General features: G+C 48.6%; 1 protein-coding gene and 1 non-coding gene across 5 annotated transcripts in view; both read right to left on the bottom strand.

The window, feature by feature from the left end:
* Positions 1 to 21,687, bottom strand: part of LOC144134895 (cyclin-dependent kinase-like 4) — a 108,621-nt gene that overhangs the window by 31,002 nt on the left and 55,932 nt on the right. Inside the window, exon 1 of one of the 4 annotated variants that reach the window (XM_077667697.1) lies at positions 21,428 to 21,627. The exons of the other annotated variants lie outside the window; for them this stretch is intronic. Within the exon in view, the coding sequence (XP_077523823.1) occupies positions 21,428 to 21,609 (182 nt within the window). The 5' untranslated portion in view covers positions 21,610 to 21,627. Of the gene's footprint in view, positions 1 to 21,427; positions 21,628 to 21,687 lie in introns of those variants that run through there. 4 annotated transcript variants of the gene reach the window in all.
* On the bottom strand, positions 1,113 to 1,184 carry TRNAS-ACU (transfer RNA serine (anticodon ACU)). Its single transcript has one exon. It is a non-coding gene; the product is annotated as a tRNA-Ser (tRNA).

The raw sequence follows: 21,687 nt of genomic DNA, 5'->3' as shown, positions 1-21,687 counted from the left end.
AGTTCATGCCCATTGGTTATATTTCGAGTTTCTACACCACAGGTGAGTACTGGAAAGATACAGCTAATATTTACGATCCTTCGAGCGACACTGAGCAGATGCTAACTTTGATCTGAGAGTACCTGCCAAATGCTCTGTGTCTACGTTTACTCTCCTACTTATTTCACTTGTGCTGCTGGTATCGCCCGTTACTACCTGGCATAAGTAAATGTATCCTCCAATAAATTTCAAGTAATTCGTTGCTATAGTAAACGTAGACTTTTCCACATTACTTTAGATTTCTTCACAATAACTTTTATACCCGCTGCTCTGCACTGCCTGTCTTGGTCTTCAGCCAAGCCCAGCGATTCGTCTCCCTGAATAACTTAGCCAGGCACTGACTTCACCAAATCATAAATCATTAAGGCATTTTCCACCATCGTTTATCTCCAACTGTCCCCAGCCAGTTCTCTTTATACCTCCTCTAAACACACGTTGGATAGCAGTGAAAGGATCCTGTCACTCTGCATCACACCTCCCCTGGTTGGAAACTTATCACTTTACCTCAGGAGAGCTATGGTTGCTGTGCACGCACTATAGTTAATTTCCAGTACGTTTACATGTGCTGCTTTTAGACCCTGGTTCCGTAATGAATGCATGAGGGCTCAGGTTTCCAATTAGTCACATGCTTTCTCGTAATATATTAAGGCTATAGACAGGAGTTGGCACATACTACTATTTTCTTCATCACTTGTTTGAGGCTGTGAATGTGGCACATTGTTGAGTATCACTTCCGAAGGCCACCCTGCCCCTGGCTTTCGCCAAAGGTGAGAGAGTGATAGTAAAAAAGGATAATAATGTTCCGGGCAAGACAATTATGGCAAAACTTAATCGTAATAATAATGATTGGTTTTGGGGGGAAAGGAAATGGCGCAGTATCTGTCTCATATATCGTTGGACACCTGAACCGCGCCGTAAGGGAAGGGATAAAGGAGGGAGTGAAAGAAGAAAGGAAGAAGAGGTGCCGTAGTGGAGGGCTCCGGAATAATTTCGACCACCTGGGGATCTTTAACGTGCACTGACATCGCACAGCACACGGGCGCCTTAGCGTTTTTCCTCCATAAAAACGCAGCCGCCGCGGTCGGGTTCGAACCCGGGAACTCCGGATCAGTAGTCGAGCGCTCTAACCACTGAGCCACCGCGGCGGGTCTTAATCGTACCAAATTCCAAATTTGGGGAAAAATACAGTTCCCACGTGCTCAGAACCAGCATGCATGCCAGATAACGAAGACAATATTGATATATGCAAATGTAGATGGCGAAGTAGCGCATTCATTAGTAGGCGCCGAAGTTGGCTCCCTCTCGCTCGCGTGCTGGGAGCACTTTGGGATCACCGCAGCTTTTCGGCTCTGCTTCGGTGGCTCTCCATCGCGTTGAACGTTACAATTTGGTGCAAATACGGAGTATCGATGCCCGTGCTTCTCGCACCTGCTGCCTCTCCTCCCGCGCCTTCTGTGTTGATTACCGGCAACTTTATAACGTGACCAAAAAGGACATTTAGCCGCAGCCCAGGATTGACGACGCGCTATACCATAGCGGGAAGCCCGATACTTCTCTTCATTAGATCTCAAAGGCGGGTACTGGCAAATCAAAGTGTACAAGAGAGGCAGAGAGAAGACGGCTTTCGCGATGCCCGTTGGCAGGTATGAGTTTAAGATGCTCCCATTCAGTCTGCGCTCACAGCCTGCCACGTTCCGACGCATGGTGGATACTTTTCTCTCCGGCTTAAAGTTGCAGTGCTGCCTGTGTACCTGGACGATGTCGTTATATTTTCGAACACCTTTGACCAACACCTGGAGCGGTTGCGCATTGTGCTGCAAGAACTTAAAGCCGCGCAACTCACCATCAAACCCGAGAAATTTAGTTTTGGTTATTGCGGAACTTCGCTTTCTTGGACACGTTGTCAGCGCACAAGGTGTTCACCTGGACCCTGAAAAGACCGTTGCCGTCTCCGCTTTTCGACGACAAACTGACAAAGCTCTTCGCCGTTTTTTGTGTCTGTGCTATTATTATAGACGCTTTGTCGAAGATTTCTCGAGAATTGCTGAACCTTTAAACTCACTGACTCTCGACGACATGCCCTTCCTGTAGGGAAGCGACCAAGAGGCTGCATTTGTCGAGCTTCACAACGTATTCCGATACTCGCCCATTTCGATGAACACGCTGCCATGGACATCGACACTGATGCCTGCAATGTTGGCCTTGGTGCTGTACTGATTCAGTGGCAAGACGGTGCACAGCGTGTCATCAGTTATGCCAGTCGAACACTCCCGCGCTCCGAGACTAATTATTCTACGACTGAGAAAGAATGCCTTACAGTGGTATATATGGGCCATTGGCAAGTTCTGACCGTGCCTCCACGGACGACCCTTCCGTGTGGTAAGCGACCACCACTCCCTATGATGGCTGGCGATCCTCAAAGACCCCTCAAGACAACTGACTAGATGGTGCTTACGCTTGCAAGAGTACGAGTCAATAGTCGCGCACAAGTCAGGACGTAAGCATTAGGATGCGGAATTTTTGTCGCGAACACCAATCACTATTGATCCCGGAAAAATACCGATGATGTTTCTTTCCTGGGCGCTGCAAGTACTACCCAAATGGCGCAGCTTCAGAGGGCGGACTAAGCGCCACTCGTCGCTTACCTCGAAGGTATCGACGCTTGCATTCCGCGTGCTTTTTTTTTCGTGGGCTCCACACCTTCACTTTACGATCTAGTGTTATCTAAAAACGCAATTTTGCCAACAACAAAGAAGCGTTCCTACTTTTGGTACCGTCACAGTTGCGGCCTGAGATCTTGAGTGCCTTTCATGATGCAACATCCGCTGGTCATCATCGAGTGCGCCGTACACTCGCGTGGACTAGACAAAAGTACTAGTAGCTCAGGTTACTCCCATCGGTGCGGGCCTACGTTAAAACATGCCGTGGCTGGCAACGTAAGAAGTCTCCTCCATTGAACCCCCGCTGATTTCTTCAGTCCGTCGATCTTCCAAAGACTCCTTTTCACCAAGTAGGCGTCCTCGGTTCTCTTACAAAGTCCTTCTCCTGAAAGCGTTGGATAGTCGTTGCGACCGAGTACTTTACACGGTACGTTGAGAACACGTTCCTTGCCAAAGGCACCGCTTCTGAACTGGTGCAGTTCTTTGTCCACAACATCGTCTTGCGTCATGTAGCCCCCGCCATTGCCGTTACTGACCTTTCACGGCCCGCTTAACCCAGTCCGTGATGACTCTGACGCACATCAGCCATCGACGTGTTATATCGTATCACCCGTCGACAAAGGGGTTGGTAGAGCGACTCAATCGCACATTAGCGAACATGCTTTTGATGTATGCCGACGTCGAGCATCGAACTTGGGACACCATTCTGCCGTGCGTAACGCTTGCGTAAAACACCTCCCTGCAGGAAACAACCCGACTGTCCCCCTTTCAGCTGGCCTTCGGTCGGCAAGTGACAACTCTATTGGATGTTATGCTGCTCATTGACCCCTACTGCGACTCTGACGCTGACCTCGACGTAGACACCTTCGTTCAGCGTGCTGAGGAAGCGCGGCAGCTGGTACGCCTCCTATTTAACCGCCAACAAAAGTTGCTGCGCAGATACTTGGGCTTTTACAAAGTAGTGTGCCGTATCAGTGATGTGACGTATGCAGCTGCTCCCACACCCGCGGCTCGCTCATCGCGACGGTCGCACCTCACTGAATCGTGCACATTGTTCACATGAAGCCTTATCACAACAGGTCACCTGACTGAACTGCGGTTGACTCCAGTTGTGTCCCAGCCCTCATAGCCGCATCGTGTCGATGCTGGAGAAGAGGCGGGCAGTGATAAATGCAACTGTACACGAAGAAATAGCGCATGCGTTAGTACAGGCAGAAGTTTGTTGCCTCTGTCTCGTGCGCTGGGAACATTTAGCGACCGCCGCAGTTTTTCCACTTAGTTTCGGTGGTTCTCCTTCGCCTTGTACGTTACATTATTGTAAAATGGTGCGCCCCTCTATGTCGACGACAGGGTGTACTGCGCGCGTTTGCAACCAACTTATACAGCAAGACCCCTCTATTTCTTCAACAGACCGAGATTGTGAGTACACAGCAGTTGTAGCATCTCTTGACTTGGGCACGTGTGTGGCATGTTTGGAGCCGTGAACAAGGAGAAAGCGTCTGGCCTTTTCCTCAGTCCCTCCAGAAACAGGTTTGTCAGAGCTCGAGCTATCGTGCGTAGATATATCCTAGTGGAAGTGGCCTCAAGGTTCGCTATATTTATAACCGTTTAAACGCAGCAGAATATTCTACTCAAATCTATACATTACCCATTGAAATCAGAACGTTAATAAGTCAGTCAGTACTTCAGAGCGAATTTACATCCAGCCAGTAGCGAAAGAGGAATTAAAGAAAGCCTTAGAAGGAATGTAAAGGGGAAAAGCAGCTGAAGAGAATCAGGTAACAGGAGCTCTGTTCAAGGACGAAGGGGAGGTTGTGCTAGAAAAACAAGTCACGCTGTGTACACAATGCCTTACGACCTCGAGCATACTGGAAGCTTGGAAGGGCGCTATCATCTTAATTAATAAGAAAGGAGACGTCAAGAAGTTGAAATATTACAGACCGATCAGCTTACTGTCCGTTGCCTACAAGCTATTCGCTAAGGTAATCTCTAATATAGTCAGGACAACCTTGCACATCAGTTAATTAAATGAGCAGGCAGGCTTTCATAAAAGCTACTCGACAATAGAACATCTTCACACTACCAGTCGGGTGATACCAAAATGCGCAGAATATAACTAACCCTTATATGTAACCTTCCTAGATTGCAAGAAACTATCTGACTCAGTCAAACCTCAGCAGTAATGCACGCATTGCGGGATCAGGGTGTAGATGAGCCTTATGTAAATATACTGGAAGATATTTATAATGGCTCCACAGCAAACATAGTCCTTCACTAAGTCAGCAATAAAATTCTAATAAGGAAGGGTGTCAGGAAGGTAGACACGATCTTTCCAATTTTATTCAGCGCCTGTTTAAATGAGGTATTCACAGGCATGAAATAAAAACAGTTGCTTTAGGGATAACATTTAATCCAGAATACGTTAGTAATCTTACTATAATTGAATAGAGTTCAAGGAGAAATATGGGAGAGGACTTTGTCTATCTGTTGGTGCCGTCAGGCTTATGACGACGATGATTACTTCAGTAATCTGCGACAAGCTTATGACATTGGGTTACTAAGTCACCCAGGAGATGAATTGCAAAGAATGACGAATGACTTAGGCAAAGCTGAACGGTGGGTCTAAGAATTAATGTTCAAAAAATGAAAGTAATGTTGAATAGTCCGGAAGGGAACAGCAGTTTACGAATTGCAGGGAGGTGCTTAAAGTGGTAAGGGAGTACGTCTGCTTAGGGCAGGTAGTAACCGTAGACCGGGATCACTAGAGTGAAATAACTAGAAGTGTAGGAATGGGGTGGAGCGCATTTGGCAGGTTCTCTCAGATCATGACTTGCAGTTTACAAAAATCCCTCAAGAGAAAAGTGTATATTAACCAGCCATCACTCGGAAGTGGCCTCAGTATCGAGAATTGTTTCCTCGGCCAGGGTGTCCGGTATGTAAACACGAGGACATTGAGGCCGAAATTCATCACTTACTCTGGGACTGCCCAGCTCTCAAGCCTACAAGGATCCGGCACCTGATGGTAGCAGGTCTTTCACCAAGAAACCCTTCTTCATACATTGCCTGGACGCAGGGACCGTACCATCGTTCTCTACTGGAATTCATCAAATCAGCTAACCTTTTTACATTCATTTAGATCATTCATCACACCTTCACCCATCATTGATGCCCAGGGGCAATAGATTTCGCTTTAAAAAAGTGTATATTAGCATATATTGCCGATACTCACCTAAAAAAAAGAAATGTGGAGGCTAACGAAAAGGGTACATCTTAAATTGAGGACAACGCAGCAAGCTATCGAAAGAAAAACGATAGGTATGACGTTAAAAGACAGGAAGAGGGCGGAGTGGGTCAGGGATCAAACACGGGTTTATGATATCCTCAAATCAAATCACGAAATCAAGAGGAAGAAATTGGCTTATGCAGGGCAGGAAATGCGAAGGCAAGGTAACAGACGGTCGTTAAGGGTAACGGGATGGATTACACCAGAATGCAAGAGTAGCAGGGGCGGGCAGAAAGTTAGGTGGGTGGAATAAGTTGTGCACAGCAAACACAGAAGTGTTAATCGGGACATATGGGGGAACCCTTCGTCCTGCAGTGGCTGCAGTCAGGTTGGTGATGATCATGACGAACACAGCGATTGGTATTCGCAGGAATGTGAAGATATATGTTTCATGTATCTAGAGCAATGCTGAACCCTACCAAACATCTTCAAACTGCGTGTCGCTGAGATTGCGGCAGACATCTTGCGCAGTGTGTCAGGCAGCATGTGAAGCGCTCGTCTCATTTTTTAACTGTGATCCGCACCATAGGGAGTTCTCTGTAAAGCCGCTATTATGCAGAACACGCTGGATATAGATTCACGATCAAGTGTTGCTTCCTTTGTGTACGCTGTCTGTACCTGAGCGCGTTGCTTTCGTCCTGCCGAAAGTTCTTCGCCACTAGAAGCAACGTTTGTGATTCACATGAAATTGTCTACCTCATTGGTCTCGAAACTGTGCATGCGAAGCGCTACGAGTACTTAATGTCATATTCATGCCCCGTTATTGAGGGCACCATGTGCGATATATCTTGAACATGCCTTGCTGCCTGCGCACTGTGAAAGAAGGATTCAGAGCTCACATTCAGACACGAACGATAGCTTTACATGCGGGTGCCGTTTCGGGACGTTTATTCCATTACAGACAGTGTGAACTGCTGCGCCGCAATTACCTCCGTTAAATGAGCCTTAGATGACGTATACAAATGTGTCAACAAGGTATGGAAATAGTGCCGTTACTACAAGATCTCTCTTTTATTGTTTTTCAGGCACAGAAGCTTACCTGCAGACCTGAGGCATAGATCAATGCCATGAAAATATGCTAATTACACAGGATAATGCTCATTATCAGGAAGATACCTGTTGCATGACCGAACTGTCCCGACAATTCACCTCCCCGCGAAGGCTCAGTGGTTATAGCGTTCGGCTGCTGACCCCAAAGACGAGGGTTCGATCCCGGCCGTGGCGGTCGAACTTCGATGGAAGCGAAATTCTAGAGGAATGTGTACCGTGTGGTCTCAGTGCACGTTAAAGAACTCCAGGTGGTCGAAATTTCCGGAGCCTTTCACCACGGCGTCCATCACGGCCTGAGTTGGTTGAGGATGTTAAACCCCCATAAACCATAAATCATAAATCACCTCCCGTTTAGACTGAAGAGCACTTAATGCAGATCGAACCCGCCTCGGTGGCTCAGCGGCTTTGAAATTTCGCTGCTTATCCCGAGGTTGCGGGTTCAATTCCGCCCAAGGAGACAAGTATTTCGGTTGAGGTGAAATACAAAAACGCCTTTGCTCAGTGCGATTTGAGCGCACGTTAATGAATACCGGGTAGCCTAAATTCATTCGGAGCGTTCTACTACGGCGTCCCTCATAGTCAACGTGATAAACTCAACTTGCGATTTTTGTTTAGGTGCCGGTCATCATGTTGCATTGCATACGAAATTGATTATGACGTCTGGGCGCAACCCGCACCGGCATAAAAGAAGGGTGGCGAAAGCTTGTCTTCTCGGCCGTACACAATCGCAATAGCAGCATTCAGAGCTCTGCTTTAAACTTTAATGGTTTCTGAACAAGCTGGAGCAAAAGAGTTTTTTGGACTTCAGTTTCATCCATGAACAATTATAAATTAGTTCTTGCGACTCTGCTCTTCACCAATCATAACAATGCTAAGTGGCGCTAGCCGGATAAAAGTTTATAATACAAGCTTCGTACAGTTTGAGAAAAGCAAATGCTCAACGAATCAAACACTCACACGCATGTCGAAGCTGCCTCTCAGGTGATGCCTCTCAGAGGTTTAGGGACGCTGGTTTTCCAGATGTGGCTCTGGCTCAAATATCGGAAAGGATATTGACTAGGGGCGATACTCTCGCAAAGGAAAATGAAAAAGACGACGCGCTAACAAGAATAGTCGGGATTTCGTACGCACATGAAATGTCACACCGGTTGAAGAAGGTAGGGGCTAGTTACGGGGTAAAGTAGTTTTCACAGCTAAGAATAAGCTGAGCAGAGTCTACAGTGAAGTAAAAAAGAAGCTTGAGGGCAGGGATGACCGAGGGAGCAACAGATGCACAGTTTCACATAAACAATCGCTCGTCGACTGCGACACTGGAGTCGTTTTTTCTATCCCGATTTCCTGCGGGAAGGCGTGCATCGGCCAGACAGGCCGCTGTATAAACGAGCGGCTGTTTGAACATCGAAAATCAGTAAAAGGGGCACTTTCGTCGAACCTTGCTGTGCACTGCCGGAAATGTAAAGATTGTTTCCCCCATTTGGACAGGACAAAAATATTGTTTAGTCACCGAGATCGGACCTGCAGGGAGTTTGTTGAGGCATTTCTGATAAGGCAGGAGTATGAAACATGTGTCGCTTCGCCTTCTATAAATCTCGTGGAAAAAGAGATTCACGCCCTCGGGGAATGTGTGGCGACAGGTTGATGGCATGGAGCGTGTCTTGTGTTAAGATTTCTGGTGTGCTTTGTAAAAATGAGGCCATTAACCTCCCGCTGTGTGCACGCACGGTTTTACGGCCTATCGCGATTTTATGTTTTGGGTTTTTGTGTGTTTTTTCGGTTCTTGTTTTTGGTGTCTATATAACTAACCCTTCTAGAAATAAAACTTCTATTGTTAGAATAGCGCTCGTGTCGTCACGTGTTTATTCCTCTACGTCCTGTATTTCGCGCTGCTCAAAGATGAGTCTCAGATGATGTTTGGTGGTTTGTGAAAAGATGCCACAAAGAACACACGGCTAAAGCGCAAGTGTGACCCATGCAGTGAAGCTCGTGAAGAAATAATAGTAAACGCTAGCTTCTGTCTTCTTGACGACATATAAAAAAGGAGTTAAAGAAAGTACAAAAAAGGAATAATGGGATGTAGTGTGACCTGTTCCGATGGGAGGCAACACCGCTTTCGTACATCACTTCGCATAGTTGTGAAATAGCAGTTGTCACGCAGCAGCTTTTAGCATTCAGCCGCCGCAGTGGATAAGTGGTTGTGGCGCTCGGCTGCTGGCCCGAAAGACGCGGGTTCGATCCCGGCCGCGGCGGTCGAATTTCGATGGCGGCGAAATTCTAGAGGCCCGTGTACTGTGCGATGTCAGTGCAGGTTAAAGAACCCCAGGTGGTCGAAATTCCCGGAGCCCTTCACTACGGCGTCCCTATAGCCTGAATCGCTGTGGGACGTTAAACCCCCCTAAACCTAAACCAAGCATTTAGCAAGCCTCGGAACACAAACCCTTTCTTTCACTCATGGACGAATATATTCCCGTAGAAGAAGATGGAATGTAGATTCAGGAAAAGAACAAAATATTATCTTCGAAAGTCATTGAGCGACTAGGTATCTCACTAGTGTCCAAAAATTGTGTGACATTCCTTGTGTGCTACGAGGTACATTCCTTGTGTGTGCTACGAGGTACATTCCTTGTGTGTGCTACGAGGTACATTCCTTGTGTGTGCTACGAGGTACATTCCTTGTGTGTGCTACGAGGTTCCACGTTCGACGGCGCGGCGTAGACGGAGACCCAGATGACAGGCATCATCAATTACCCAGCCATGCTCGTTGAGAGTGACAACCAGAACGAAGGGGTTTAAGCCCAACCGGACCCAACCGGACCCGCCGCCACCGCCGCGGGGAAACAGGCTTTATCCTCCCCAATTGGCGTGGCGGTTCCAGGGGCGGCTCTCCCGAGCACATTCCAGGACAAGGGAACTGTCAGCGGGCCAGAGCGCGCCTTACCTTGAGGAGCGAGTGTCAGTTGATGGATGGAGAATGGAGGCCGGTGACCCGCGGGAACTGTCAGCGGGCCAGAGCGCGCCTTACCACAGCCGACGCTATGCGCTACCTCGAAGACAACATTCTTTCCCTCGGACTCAACACGTGAGGGGGGCGAGACAATAAGTGCGGTGGTATGTTTGTGCGCCCAAGTGAAAGCCCTAGCCCCCCCTCCTTCCCCTCCGGCGTGGGCGTCCTCACCCTAGGGAGTGTGGAGAAGAGTATATAAAAATCGAGAAGCAGTACGGAAGAAGCACGCTCAGGACGACATCGTTCGCCAAGAGGGCCTTCAGCGCCGAAGCCCGACGGCGTGCAGCTTCTGCCAGCAACCGCTCGAGCCCAACTCCGGAGCCACTCCATCGCCCCCATGAAGTCGTCGGCACGTAAGCTCGGACGCCCCAGCCTCTGATGTATAATCTTAATCATGTGTAAGTATTGAATATACCTGTTTGTTTAAACTGAGCCATACGGTGTCTCTTTGCCTCTCCGTCCCGTGTGGACCTGCGCATTATGGGGGTCATCACACTAGTGCCAGAAGTGGGGTCTCAAAAGCAAATGTCCTCTGAATGCTGCGACATTCATGACTTCAAAATTGTAATCAAAAGGGAATCACGGGACTGATTGTGGGACTTTTACCCCCATTTGAGAGGCTTGAGGCACCGGAGGGCTTGAAAAAAAAATGTCTTTATCTGAGGGAGCTCCCACTCCACAGCCGTCGCTCGGAGCAAGCATGCTGGCATTAGGAAGCGTCATTCCGACGTTTACGGGAGATAAGACAGGGGTTCCAATCTGCGATTTCTTTTCCATGCTAAAAGAGATTGGGAAAATGGGGGGATGGTCCGATGCTCAAATGCTGGGAATGGCGAGGTGTAAGATGGCAGGAGCTGCTCATGATTTTGCATGGCGAGACGAAAAAGTAAAATCCACAAAATCATTTGCGGAATTTAAGAAGCTCGCGTTTGAGCATTTTGACACTGAACCACGTCACGTGCGAGTACAGAGGTTCCGTGACGCCGGACAGATGGTAGGGGAGGACGTGCGAACGTTTGCGTCGCGGCTTCAGCGCTTGGCGCGCGATACGTTAAGCAGGGAGGAGGAAGGAGACCAGCTTAAGAAGAAATACGCGGAGGATATACTTAAAGAGGAAATGACCGCTTTGTTCGTGGCTGGTCTGCAAGACCCCGTGCGCCGGTTCGTGCTCTCGCGCAAGCCGAGCAATTTCGACCAAGCCGTGGAGGCCGCATTGGATGAGGAACAAAATGAGGCGTTAACGACAGCCGCAGCGAGAGTACGCGTCATAGAGAGAGCGGTGCTCAACCCTGAGGTTGCTCTCTTGACAGAGCGGTTAGATCGCTTAGAACAGCTGCTATCTCAGCAGGTAGAACGCCAGGTTGAAGCGCGCGCTCAACAGCGCCCATTCGCTGGAAACCGGAGACCGCCACAAAGCTACAGGCGCGGTATGCGAGAGTTTGAAGAAATCGTATGCTTCGCTTGCCAGGGTCGCGGACACATCGCCAGGTTCTGCCAAAACGTGCGCCGTGGGGAGCCACAAAGAGAAGCAGGCGAGACACGCCCTAAGCAAGCCTACAGCGGGGCTCCAGATACCGAGACAAAAAACTAGATAGTCCTCCCCAGCCTGAGGAGCGTGGGGAGGGAGCAGTGGATGATGAGGTGGTGGTAGTTTGTGTGGCCGACGAGGCATGCCCTGTTGTGCGTTGCCAGTTAAATGGTTGTTGCATGGAATTGTTGATAGATACGGGGTCAAAGGTGACATTGCTTAAGGAGAGCAGTTTTAACACGCTTCGAAGGAAGGGGAACCGCGAGGTGTTGGAAGCGTCTGGTGGTATGGCAACCAAATTTGTAGGCATAACGGGGGATCCTCTTGGCATAAGTGGACTCTACCGGTTACACTTCTCTCTCGGCGGAATTGCATTGGAGCACCCCTGCTACGTATGCTCGGACACGGTGTCTCTGCCAAACGGAGTGTCAGGTATATTAGGGCAGGATTTTTTGAGAAAAGGGAAGGTAGTAGTCTCATTCTCTGAGGAAGAGGTTAATGCGGGCAGATCAAAAGTTCCGTTTTTGAACAGGAGAGGGGCTGAGATTCGCATTACCGATATTGACACCCGTCAAACAGCGGGATCATTGGAGAAGGTATATTCGCGGGTTGCCGTCAGGCTGGTCGATGAGGCGGTCGTCCTTCCTTGGTCGGAGCACATTTTGTACGCGTTTGTGCCTTCAGATGTAGAGAGCGGCGCCGTGGGAGTGCTTGAGCCGGTCGACTCTCTCAGCAATGGCCTGAAGGCAGCCGCGTGCCTCGTGACAGTTAATGACGCCCACAGAGTGCCCCTACGGGTGGTTAACTGTAGCCAGCAGCCACTGAGCCTTCCCAAGAACAAAACATTGGCTTTCTTCACCTCTGCGATAGAGAAACGTGAGCCCACCGATACGGTACTCGCAACTGTAGAGCATGCTAGTCCTTCGGCTGCTCCAAAGGTGTCGTTCGATCTTTCTCACGTAAAATCCAGGGAGAGGGAGGCTCTGGCTGGTTTGCTGAACGACTACTCGGAAGTATTCGCCGCGTCCAACCTGGATTTGGGCTGCTGTGGCGTTATAAAGCACAGGATAGAAACCGGCACTTCATCGCCCGTTTACCAGCGTGCGTACAGGATTCCTTACTCCCAACGTGAGGAGATAGAGCGGCAGGTGCAGGACCTGATTGATCGCGGCATTGTCGAACACTCAAAGTCACCCTGGGGAGCACCAGCACTATTGGTGGAAAAGCCAGATGGCTCGTATCGATTGGTAGTGGACTACCGCAAACTAAATGCCGTAACTCGCATCGATCCATACCCCATCCCCAATATACAGGAGACGCTTTCTCAGCTGGGCTCTGCCAGGTACTTCACGGTAGTGGACATGGCGGCGGGATTCTGGCAGATAGCAATGGATCCGGCAGATGCCGAGAAAACGGCATTCAACACGCCCTCAGGGCACTATGAATGGAAAAGAATGCCGATGGGTCTGGCCAACAGCCCTGCTGTCTGGCAGAGAACCGCTGATGTTATCCTGGCAGGTCTTCTGGGGAGGCTGTGCTTCGTGTATATGGATGACATTATCATATACAGTGACAGTTTTGATAACCATTTGCGCGATATTGAGCAGGTTTTGGTGCGACTAAGAGCAGCGGGTCTCAAGCTGAAGCCCTCTAAGTGCCAATTCCTCAAAAACGAGGTGAAATACCTCGGGCACGTTGTTTCAGCTGACGGCGTGCGACCGGACCCTGAGAAACTAAGGTGTGTCTCGGATTTTCCATCCCCGACTAGCGTCCGCCAGGTCCGACAGTTTCTCGGCCTGATCGGTTACTACCGAAGGCACATAGAGGAGTTCGCCAAGCTCGCTAAGCCGCTCACCGCCTTAACAGCCAAAAATGTCGCCTTTCGCTGGGACGAAAACGCGGAGAATGCTTTTGGGGCCCTGAAAAGGAAGCTAATGAGTGCACCGCTGTTGCGCCACCCGGATTTTAATTTGCCCTTCGTTATGGCCACAGATGCGTCAAAGTTCGCAGTTGGTGCCGTGCTATCTCAGGTTATCGAGGGCAAAGAACATCCCGTTGCTTTTGCTAGCCGACAGCTGAGCCCCACAGAGCAAAAGTACGGAGCTACGGAAAGGGAGTGCCTCGCCGTTGTCTGGGCAGTAAAGCACTTCAGATGCTACCTTTACGGCCGCAAATTCAAGCTAGTCACAGACTGCCATCCTCTGAAATGGGTGATGAGTGTCAGGGACCCTAGCTCGCGACTCGCTAGATGGAATCTACACCTGCAGGAATACTGCTTTGACGTGGAGCACAAGTCAGGAAAGACACATCTGAATGCTGATGCACTCAGCCGCACAGCTGCCGTGGCAGCTATAGATGAGTTTGTCCCCGTAGTCGACCCCGCCGAATTACGCACAGAGCAGTGCAAAGATCCTGACCTGAAGCGAATAATCGAAAGCTTAGAGGGCGCACCGTCTCACCCCGAACAGCTAGGTTATTTCATTGACAAAGACGGCACCCTGTGTCGGCGCACGAGGCCAACCAGGAAAGGGAGACCAGAGAAAACCGCTTGGGAGAGAGTCGTCATACCTCGGTCGTGGACAGAAAGGGTTCTTCGCGCGTTTCACGATGCGCCATGCGCCGGTCATTTTGGCGTAGCGAAGACACGCAGGCGTGTGGAGCGTTTGTACTTTTGGAGTGGCATGCGACAGGATGTTAGAGACTACTGTGCGAAGTGTCATTCCTGTCTCGAAAGAAAAACACCCAAGGGACGAAGACCAGCTCCAATTCAGCCGTTCCCTGAGGTTTCGGCTCCCTTCGAGCGGACAGGTATGGACATAATGGGCCCCTTGCCCACGACCACTTCCGGAAACAAGTACATTTTAGGATTTGTCGATCACCTTTCAAAATACGCGGAAGCGGTAGCACTCCCAGATCAGAAGGCAGACACGGTTGCAAGAGCATTTGTCGAACAGATCGTGCTCCGACATGGACCCCCGAGGCAACTCTTGACAGATCGGGGAACGAACTTCGTGTCGCAGCTAATGAGGAGAGTTTGCGAGCTGCTTAAGATCGCTAAGAAGCAGACAACACCGTACCATCCGGCTTGCAACGGCGCGGTGGAGCGACTGAACCAAACCGTGGCCGGGTTCCTGTCGCATTTTGTTTCGCGCGACCAGCGGGACTGGGACTTGTGGCTCCCGTATGCAATGTTTGCCTACAATTCCGCAGCACACGAGAGCACGGGCGAATCGCCATTCTTTCTTCTCTACGGCCGAGACCCGGACCAGCCTAGTGAAGTGCCAGAGGGCCCCCGTCGTGTCCCATACGCTTCACTGGACGACTATAAGGTGGAGCTAGAATCGCGCTTGCAAGTGGCGAGGGACATCGCAAAGCAGGCCTTAAAGAAAGCGGCGAAGCGCAGGAAGGAGGTGCACGATCGCAGTGCTAGAGACGCGCCGTTTAATGTGGGGGACAGCGTGTACATTGAAAACTGCCAAAGGCAGATTGGGCTAGCTCGTAAGTTCCAGACGAAGTGGAGAGGACCGTGCGAGGTTGTCGAGAAGCTTTCTCCGGTAAACTTCAGAGTCCGAGACGTGAACCGGCGCTTGATAAGGATACACGCAAATCGCCTCAAGTCGGCACCGGTTCAGTATTCACGAAATGAGGAAAGGGAAAGCGCGGACTTTGATGGGGACAGAAGTGAAGCGGAGCGCGCAGATAGTTCGCAAGAAACGCCCTCTCCTGCATTTGTTCGGCAGGCGCCAGAGGTGACGGCCAGAATGCCACCGGATTTACTTCATGCATTGCTAGAAGAAGAAGCGCGCGAGGTTGCCGCGCAGATAACGCCAGGAGAGGCTCCTGCCACGAGCCCTCGCGAGTCCCAAAGCAGACAAAGGGTCACAGACTTACTTAGTATGACTCATGAAGGCCGATATCCGCTGCGAAATCGGAAAGCTAAGTCGGACTAATGGTGTAAACAGAGCGGAGTTGTGAACTGGTCAGAATTGTGTAATGCCGCAGCTCATAACATTGCTATATGCGTATGTGTTAAGTTATCGGAGTTAGTAGTTAAACCTTTCTGTCATTAAGTAACACCTTCACAGGAGAGCATGCGGAGCGCATGCAGAACCTGCCCTACTTCCTTTCGTTATCTATATTTTTGTCTGTGCCGTGATCGTGCTAGAAGTGGGAGCTCCTTTGTAACTGTGGTAAATTTATTTCGTCCAGTTTGGACTAGAAAGGAGAGGCTTGGGTGCTGAGTTTCATGTTTATCTGTAAAAGAAGATCAGTGCTGCCCCTGGAGACGCCAGTTATGACAGCGGAGGCATATGGTGTTGTGCAGTGGTGTTGAGTGCAGCGAAAAGTGTTTTGTCGGACGCACTGTGCGAGGCGATTCAGAAAGACAAGGGGAGCTGCAGGGAGTCAAATGTTCGGAGAACATTCTTCTGGAGGGTGAGCGAGTGTGACATTCCATGGGGGTCATCACAATTGTCTATACAAGCCAAGTAAGCAAGCAAGCAAGCTCACGGCGGGTCCTCTGCACATCGTCAACTTCTGCGCACTTCTGTGTGGCGTGCATGGGCGACACTAGCCTTCGTAGCCAGAACGAGACATGTCCCCTACATGTGCCTGCCTCATGTGGCGCAAAGGGTCCGCAGCGCTCCATCGGCAACACAGCTTCGCGCCGGGTAGTCGCTGTTGCGTGAGAGAAGCCTATTAGCCCGCTTCCAGGAACCGCCTTCCCCGCTGCCTCTCCTCTCCCCAGCAGTCACGCTTCACGAGGACCAAAGGGATCAATCGAGGGCAGCTCTCTCGTGGCGGTGGCCGACTGCTGTGGATCGTCTTACGAAACCTTGCTGTCTCTGCACCACGGGCACTCGTTTTATCGCTCAATTCAGTCTGTCATCGGTGTATTGTTTCTCGGTTGGCCGAAGCATTGATAGCTTGCCCTTCTGAATTATCATTATACCAATCGGCCATCACCGTGAAACAGGTCGTGATGAGCGCCGGCTGCTGTGAAAAAAATACGAATTCAGAAAGATAAACAATCCTTCACTTAACAGAGGAACTATACAGACGACCAACTGAATTTAGCGGTAAAGCGACCGTCCGTGGTGATGAGATAGCAACTGATTTCGTAAGACGGTCGCCTCTATATACGACGTTCCACAGCAATTGCAACGGTCCTAGCTTTGGCAAGCATGCTATGTAAAATTTCAATTGAGCGAAGGCGAAAAACAACTTACGATGCAAATGCTACGTGCAACGCCTATTACGTACGCACAAAGCAACGGCTTCAGAACAGCTTTCTTTCATAGTTCCTCCACGTAAATACAAAACACAAAGGTTTCCCACTAGAGGTAAACTGTCTTAAACTGCCGCTGCAGGTCAACTGGAAAAAAGCGCATTTGGTCAGGCTTAACAGCAATCAAATCGTGAATCAATTTAGAAAATAGGAAACCGTTCTAGCCCACTCTACATGATTTGCCCAAGGTTGAGACGACGCGAAAGCCTGATATCTAATGCAGTGTAAATGATCTTATTAAAAATTGCAGCAGAAACGACATATTTTACCTGCAGGGACCGAATCTCGCTACAAAATCTCGCTAACGTCCACTAATTATTTGCTTTGTGTTTGTATGCATTTGCGACTGTCATGTACTTTTGCCGACCCTCTGACACACTTGGATTAAAGAGCACGCGTAGTGGTGAGGCAACTGTACGTGATTAAAGTGCTCCGCTGCGCTGAATGACAACCCTCTACTATAAGTGACACATTCAGATGTCAATAATAGGCCATGAATGTTAAATGGCTGTGTCATTTTGTCCAAATCGTAAGAACATTTGGACAATGACCTTCCCCAAAACAATAATATTTTCACATTTAAATGCATTGAGGGACCAATGAAAGGTCTCACGGTCTAGTGCCTCATACAATAGATTCCTAACACAGTCAATAGAGCATATTCCATATGTGATAGCGATAGGGCGGACTACATCGCTAAATAAAACTAAAGAAGACAAAGAAGGTTTAATAGTTTATCTTGGTTTTCAAGGCCATCAACAACTACACACAAGAGCAAAAACTTCAGTCAAATTCGAGGAGCGTGCAAAAGGCATTTTATTGTCATCTATTTAGTAAAAAATTGCCACACTCTTGAGAGGAACGTGTATGAAACAAGGTAGGGCGACAGCTATTTAAAATTGAACTAATTCTCCCATTTTGTGGGGTTGCTGAAGAAAGAAATTTGCAAATATTTTGAGGCAATAAAAGTTCAATTCAGCGCTACTGTTTTTGTAGCCAGAAGATGATTGAAACACTTGTTTTACGGCGCTAGAAGTCCACGCGAACATTCTTGATAATCACGCATTCAGCGCGCTCATAACTGGTTATGGCTAAATGAGAGATGTAGTAAGTGTCTCACCTCCATCATGCCGCGTAGCTCGTGTAAAGTTATATGAGGAACAGCGGAGTACAGACAGGTGGGATGCGGACAGAAGCTTGCGAGAGAGAACCCACAAATCCGTACCTCGCTCCTCTTCCTACCATAGTCGTCGACGTCATAACAAGCGTTCTCATTTAATATTCGTCCGTCAACCAACATCAAACAAACAATTAAAGACCATCGTTAAGGTGCCACATAACCTAACGCATATCTGCAAGTTACGCTGTTCTAAAAAGCATGACATACTGAGGTGGCTTTCAAGGCTTAAACATTCTTAAGTCCATCGAGAGAACAGGCATCGAGCGTCCCCATCGCTTTGACTGCAAAGTCGCGCATTTACAAGGGTTTGATGAAGATGACGAATTTTATGACGCAAAAAAAAAACTTACTAAAGGGCCACATGGAGAAATGTTCTTTTCTCTGCGCAATGTGGGGTCAAAGAACCTTTTTTCGACGAATTTCGCTCCAGAGAAGCCGATCACGAGGCCAGGAAAAGTCTTGTACCTTTTAGGTTGCCGGTGGGTACCCGAGGGCATTCAGGATCGAAAACCGTCTATCCCGCATAAAAGGCAGATACTCAAACCACTAGGCCACCATGGGATTGCACGAAAATTTTGCTCCATTCCAGGCAATGCTCGAGCAAGGTAGGTGGGGACAAATAGTAGCCAAAAATGAGCAAGGCTGGATATTCGCCCGTTCAATGCAGTTCCGATCCTGACGAACGAAATTCCCTTCATGTCAAAGTGCGTCGCCGCCACCACCTCTCTTTATCATTTGATGTATTATAGTGATCGATCATATGTGTGAGCGAGCACCAAAGCATATGGGGGGAGAACCCGGCGGCAGCGACAAGATAGGCACAGTTTTCGCCATCTAATTTCCGCCCGAAGTTAGGGCGAAAGACCTAGCAGCTTTAAGCCAACAGCTAAAGTAAGGCGTTTCTGAAAGGGAAGATGCATTGGAGAGCACTGAACTCTTTTTGTCGCACTTTACTTCAGGGAAAGGAGAATCTTGTGAACTTTCCTTTGTTTCCACTTTAAAAAGCGCCAGTATCGCCAACAATTCTGCTGAAGACACCATGTTCACGTTTGGATGTTACTGAAGTGACTCCGTCGCATTTTTGAAGCCCATTCGCTGTTTCTGTTCTACAGCCCAAGCTATCTCTCAACTACGATACTAATATGGTCGCTGGAATCTCGATTGAAGGCGTTCTCATGGCTGTCAAACAACGGAATCTAGCGAACTGTTCCGAATCGCTGGACCCATGAAACAGTTCGAAGGGAAAATATACTTCAGCTAGAACAGCCAGTTCGATCTCACAGTCATTCAAGTGCATCACGGCCGCGAACTTGACTCCTGATCTGCGTTTGAGAACCCCAACTGCTTTTTACAATTTTGTGCAGTACGCCTCGTGGCAACCAAAGCTACGATTGTCTCTCCTTTGTGGGTGAGAGTGAAACAAAGAGAAGTGAAAGGTCCTAGTTTGGTAGATATGGCTAGCATATTCTCCAGTGAGGCTCAGCCTGCAATGCTTTTTACTACGGTGAGTTTTGCCCTAAAGTTTCGGAACCTACATACAATCATACAACATGTCGGTTCCGTTGCTTGGGTGGTCATGCCCAAAATTCCCAGACAAAAATTTTTAAAATTGGAAAATTGTAACACACTGTTACAGAAACATTGAAAGTAAATGTTATATTCTCCTGATATGTAGCAAAATCTTTTAAATGGTTTCCATCGATCGCATCGAATAGTTAAAACTGCATTAGAAAACCAATGGGAACGCTTTTGACGATAGTAAAAACGTTAATAAAAAAATACAATACTGCCTTTGGGTGATCTCCCTATATACTGATTGTTACAGTGGAATCTTTCATTACAAGAAAAATTGCGTTCATAAACGGTTTCCCACTCAAACTCCTTTTGTCCACAATTGTTTGGAATCCCAGCATGACCACTGAAAATCAGAGCAGATAATTAAGCTTTCTCATCACGTAACAGTGTCTCTCAGAGCGTCGTCATTTACCCCATCAGACGTACGTACATTAAAGCCTCCGCTCAGTTTGTTCAGACCCGGCGGTACGCTCAGTCGTCAAGCACACTGTTGTCTGATACTATGCGCGCCTGATCTCTCACACGTTTCCTTTTCTAAGCGAAGCTTACTCTCACTGCTAACTGTGTCTATCCTCATATCACAAGATAAGCAGGGTGCATTCCTCGGTAGCTGTCACGTCTACTTCTGCCCTGTTGCCTGCCCTGTAAGTTTCCTAAAATCATCGCTACACTTCGCAGAACGCGGAAGTTTAAGTCCAATCAAATACTTGATTAGTAATATGCCCGTTTATAGTGTCGGGACAAAAGATTTTCTCAGCTCGTTCATCGACGTCTTACATAAGAAACTTTCGCATTCAGAACTGCGCAGACATTGCAGCTTCGTCCGGGTCAATGGCGAGAGTGATAGATTGGTGGGGCAGCGCAGCGCGTAGCCTCTGCGTTAAACCTTGAAAAACTTCCTAGTTGAAGCACTCTCTTGCTGTAAATTAGCCCACGGGCAGAGACACTTTCTTTTCCGTTCTTTTTATCGTCCCACAATAATTTTTTGTAACTTATCCCGTTATACTTAATGGCACGGGCAGGGACACTATTTTTCATTCTTTTTACAGTCCCACAATAATTATTGTAACTTAGACACGCCCATTTCAAGCGAGAACTGACACCGTCAAAGACGCCTGCAACCGACGTTCTCTGCCAAACGTCCTCCGCATTGTCGCTCAAGTTCAAATGACTAGGCAGCAAAAGACTTTCGTAGTCATGGCGATCGTAAGGAACACGGCAGCCTTGACACTTGGGACCGTACGGGCATGCTGTAATATAAGGATCGAGAAAAACATTTTCTAGCGCTACAGGAAGGCAAACCCAGAAAAAAATTGGATGAATTAGTGGTGATCATATCATAATGTCATACCACATCAGCCGCGCCTAGCATCACTCTGAAAAAATAATTTAGCAAAAGAGTATCAGAACTAGAACGCCTGTTCATTTTTTTCGTGCACCACCCGGCAAGACGCTATATTGTTCGCCTGGTAGAAAAAAAAAAGTGCTGCAGCATGGTTTATGACAAGCGCTGCTTGAAAAAAGTAATACTTATAGAAACACGCATGGAAACCGTGAGGCTCTAAGCAAGTCCTAAGCCAGCAATCCCTTCTCGGATACAACAGACGCAAAACTCAGAGCGTAAAATGTTTTCACTTACATGACACTGACGCCGCTACAACACGTAGCACCAACGCACTTGCCTAAGAGATCCCAAAAGGCAGTTCTACACCGTGGTAAATGTCTTGCGATGAAGAGAGGAATGATCACCGAAAAATATCCGAAAAGGGCGGAACTAAGCGCGTGAGATCCATTAGAGCGTTTCGCTACGCTCCTAAACTTTACCTGATCCAAGAAAACATTGCGACGGCAATCCAGCGCTGCATTCGGAAGCACGGCCGCAACTGCTTCCATGCCTCCCTCGCCGTCCTCTCGGCACCGCGTCCAAATGAGTTTTTAAGGGCACCTCTGGGCACCGGGAACTTGCGTACCGCTCCCAGCGTTGTAATGAGTAGTACGGGGAGCATATCGCGTGAGTGTGCCAAGGCGTAACATTCTATGGGCTTCGCCTCTTCGAATCACGACGAAGAGAAAGATGGAGAGGG

Source organism: Amblyomma americanum, chromosome 5 (genome assembly GCF_052857255.1).
Source record: "Amblyomma americanum isolate KBUSLIRL-KWMA chromosome 5, ASM5285725v1, whole genome shotgun sequence".
Lineage (NCBI taxonomy): Eukaryota > Metazoa > Arthropoda > Arachnida > Ixodida > Ixodidae > Amblyomma > Amblyomma americanum.
The sequence above is the reverse complement of the archived record's forward strand: the minus strand, read 5'-3'. Positions and strand labels throughout refer to the sequence as shown.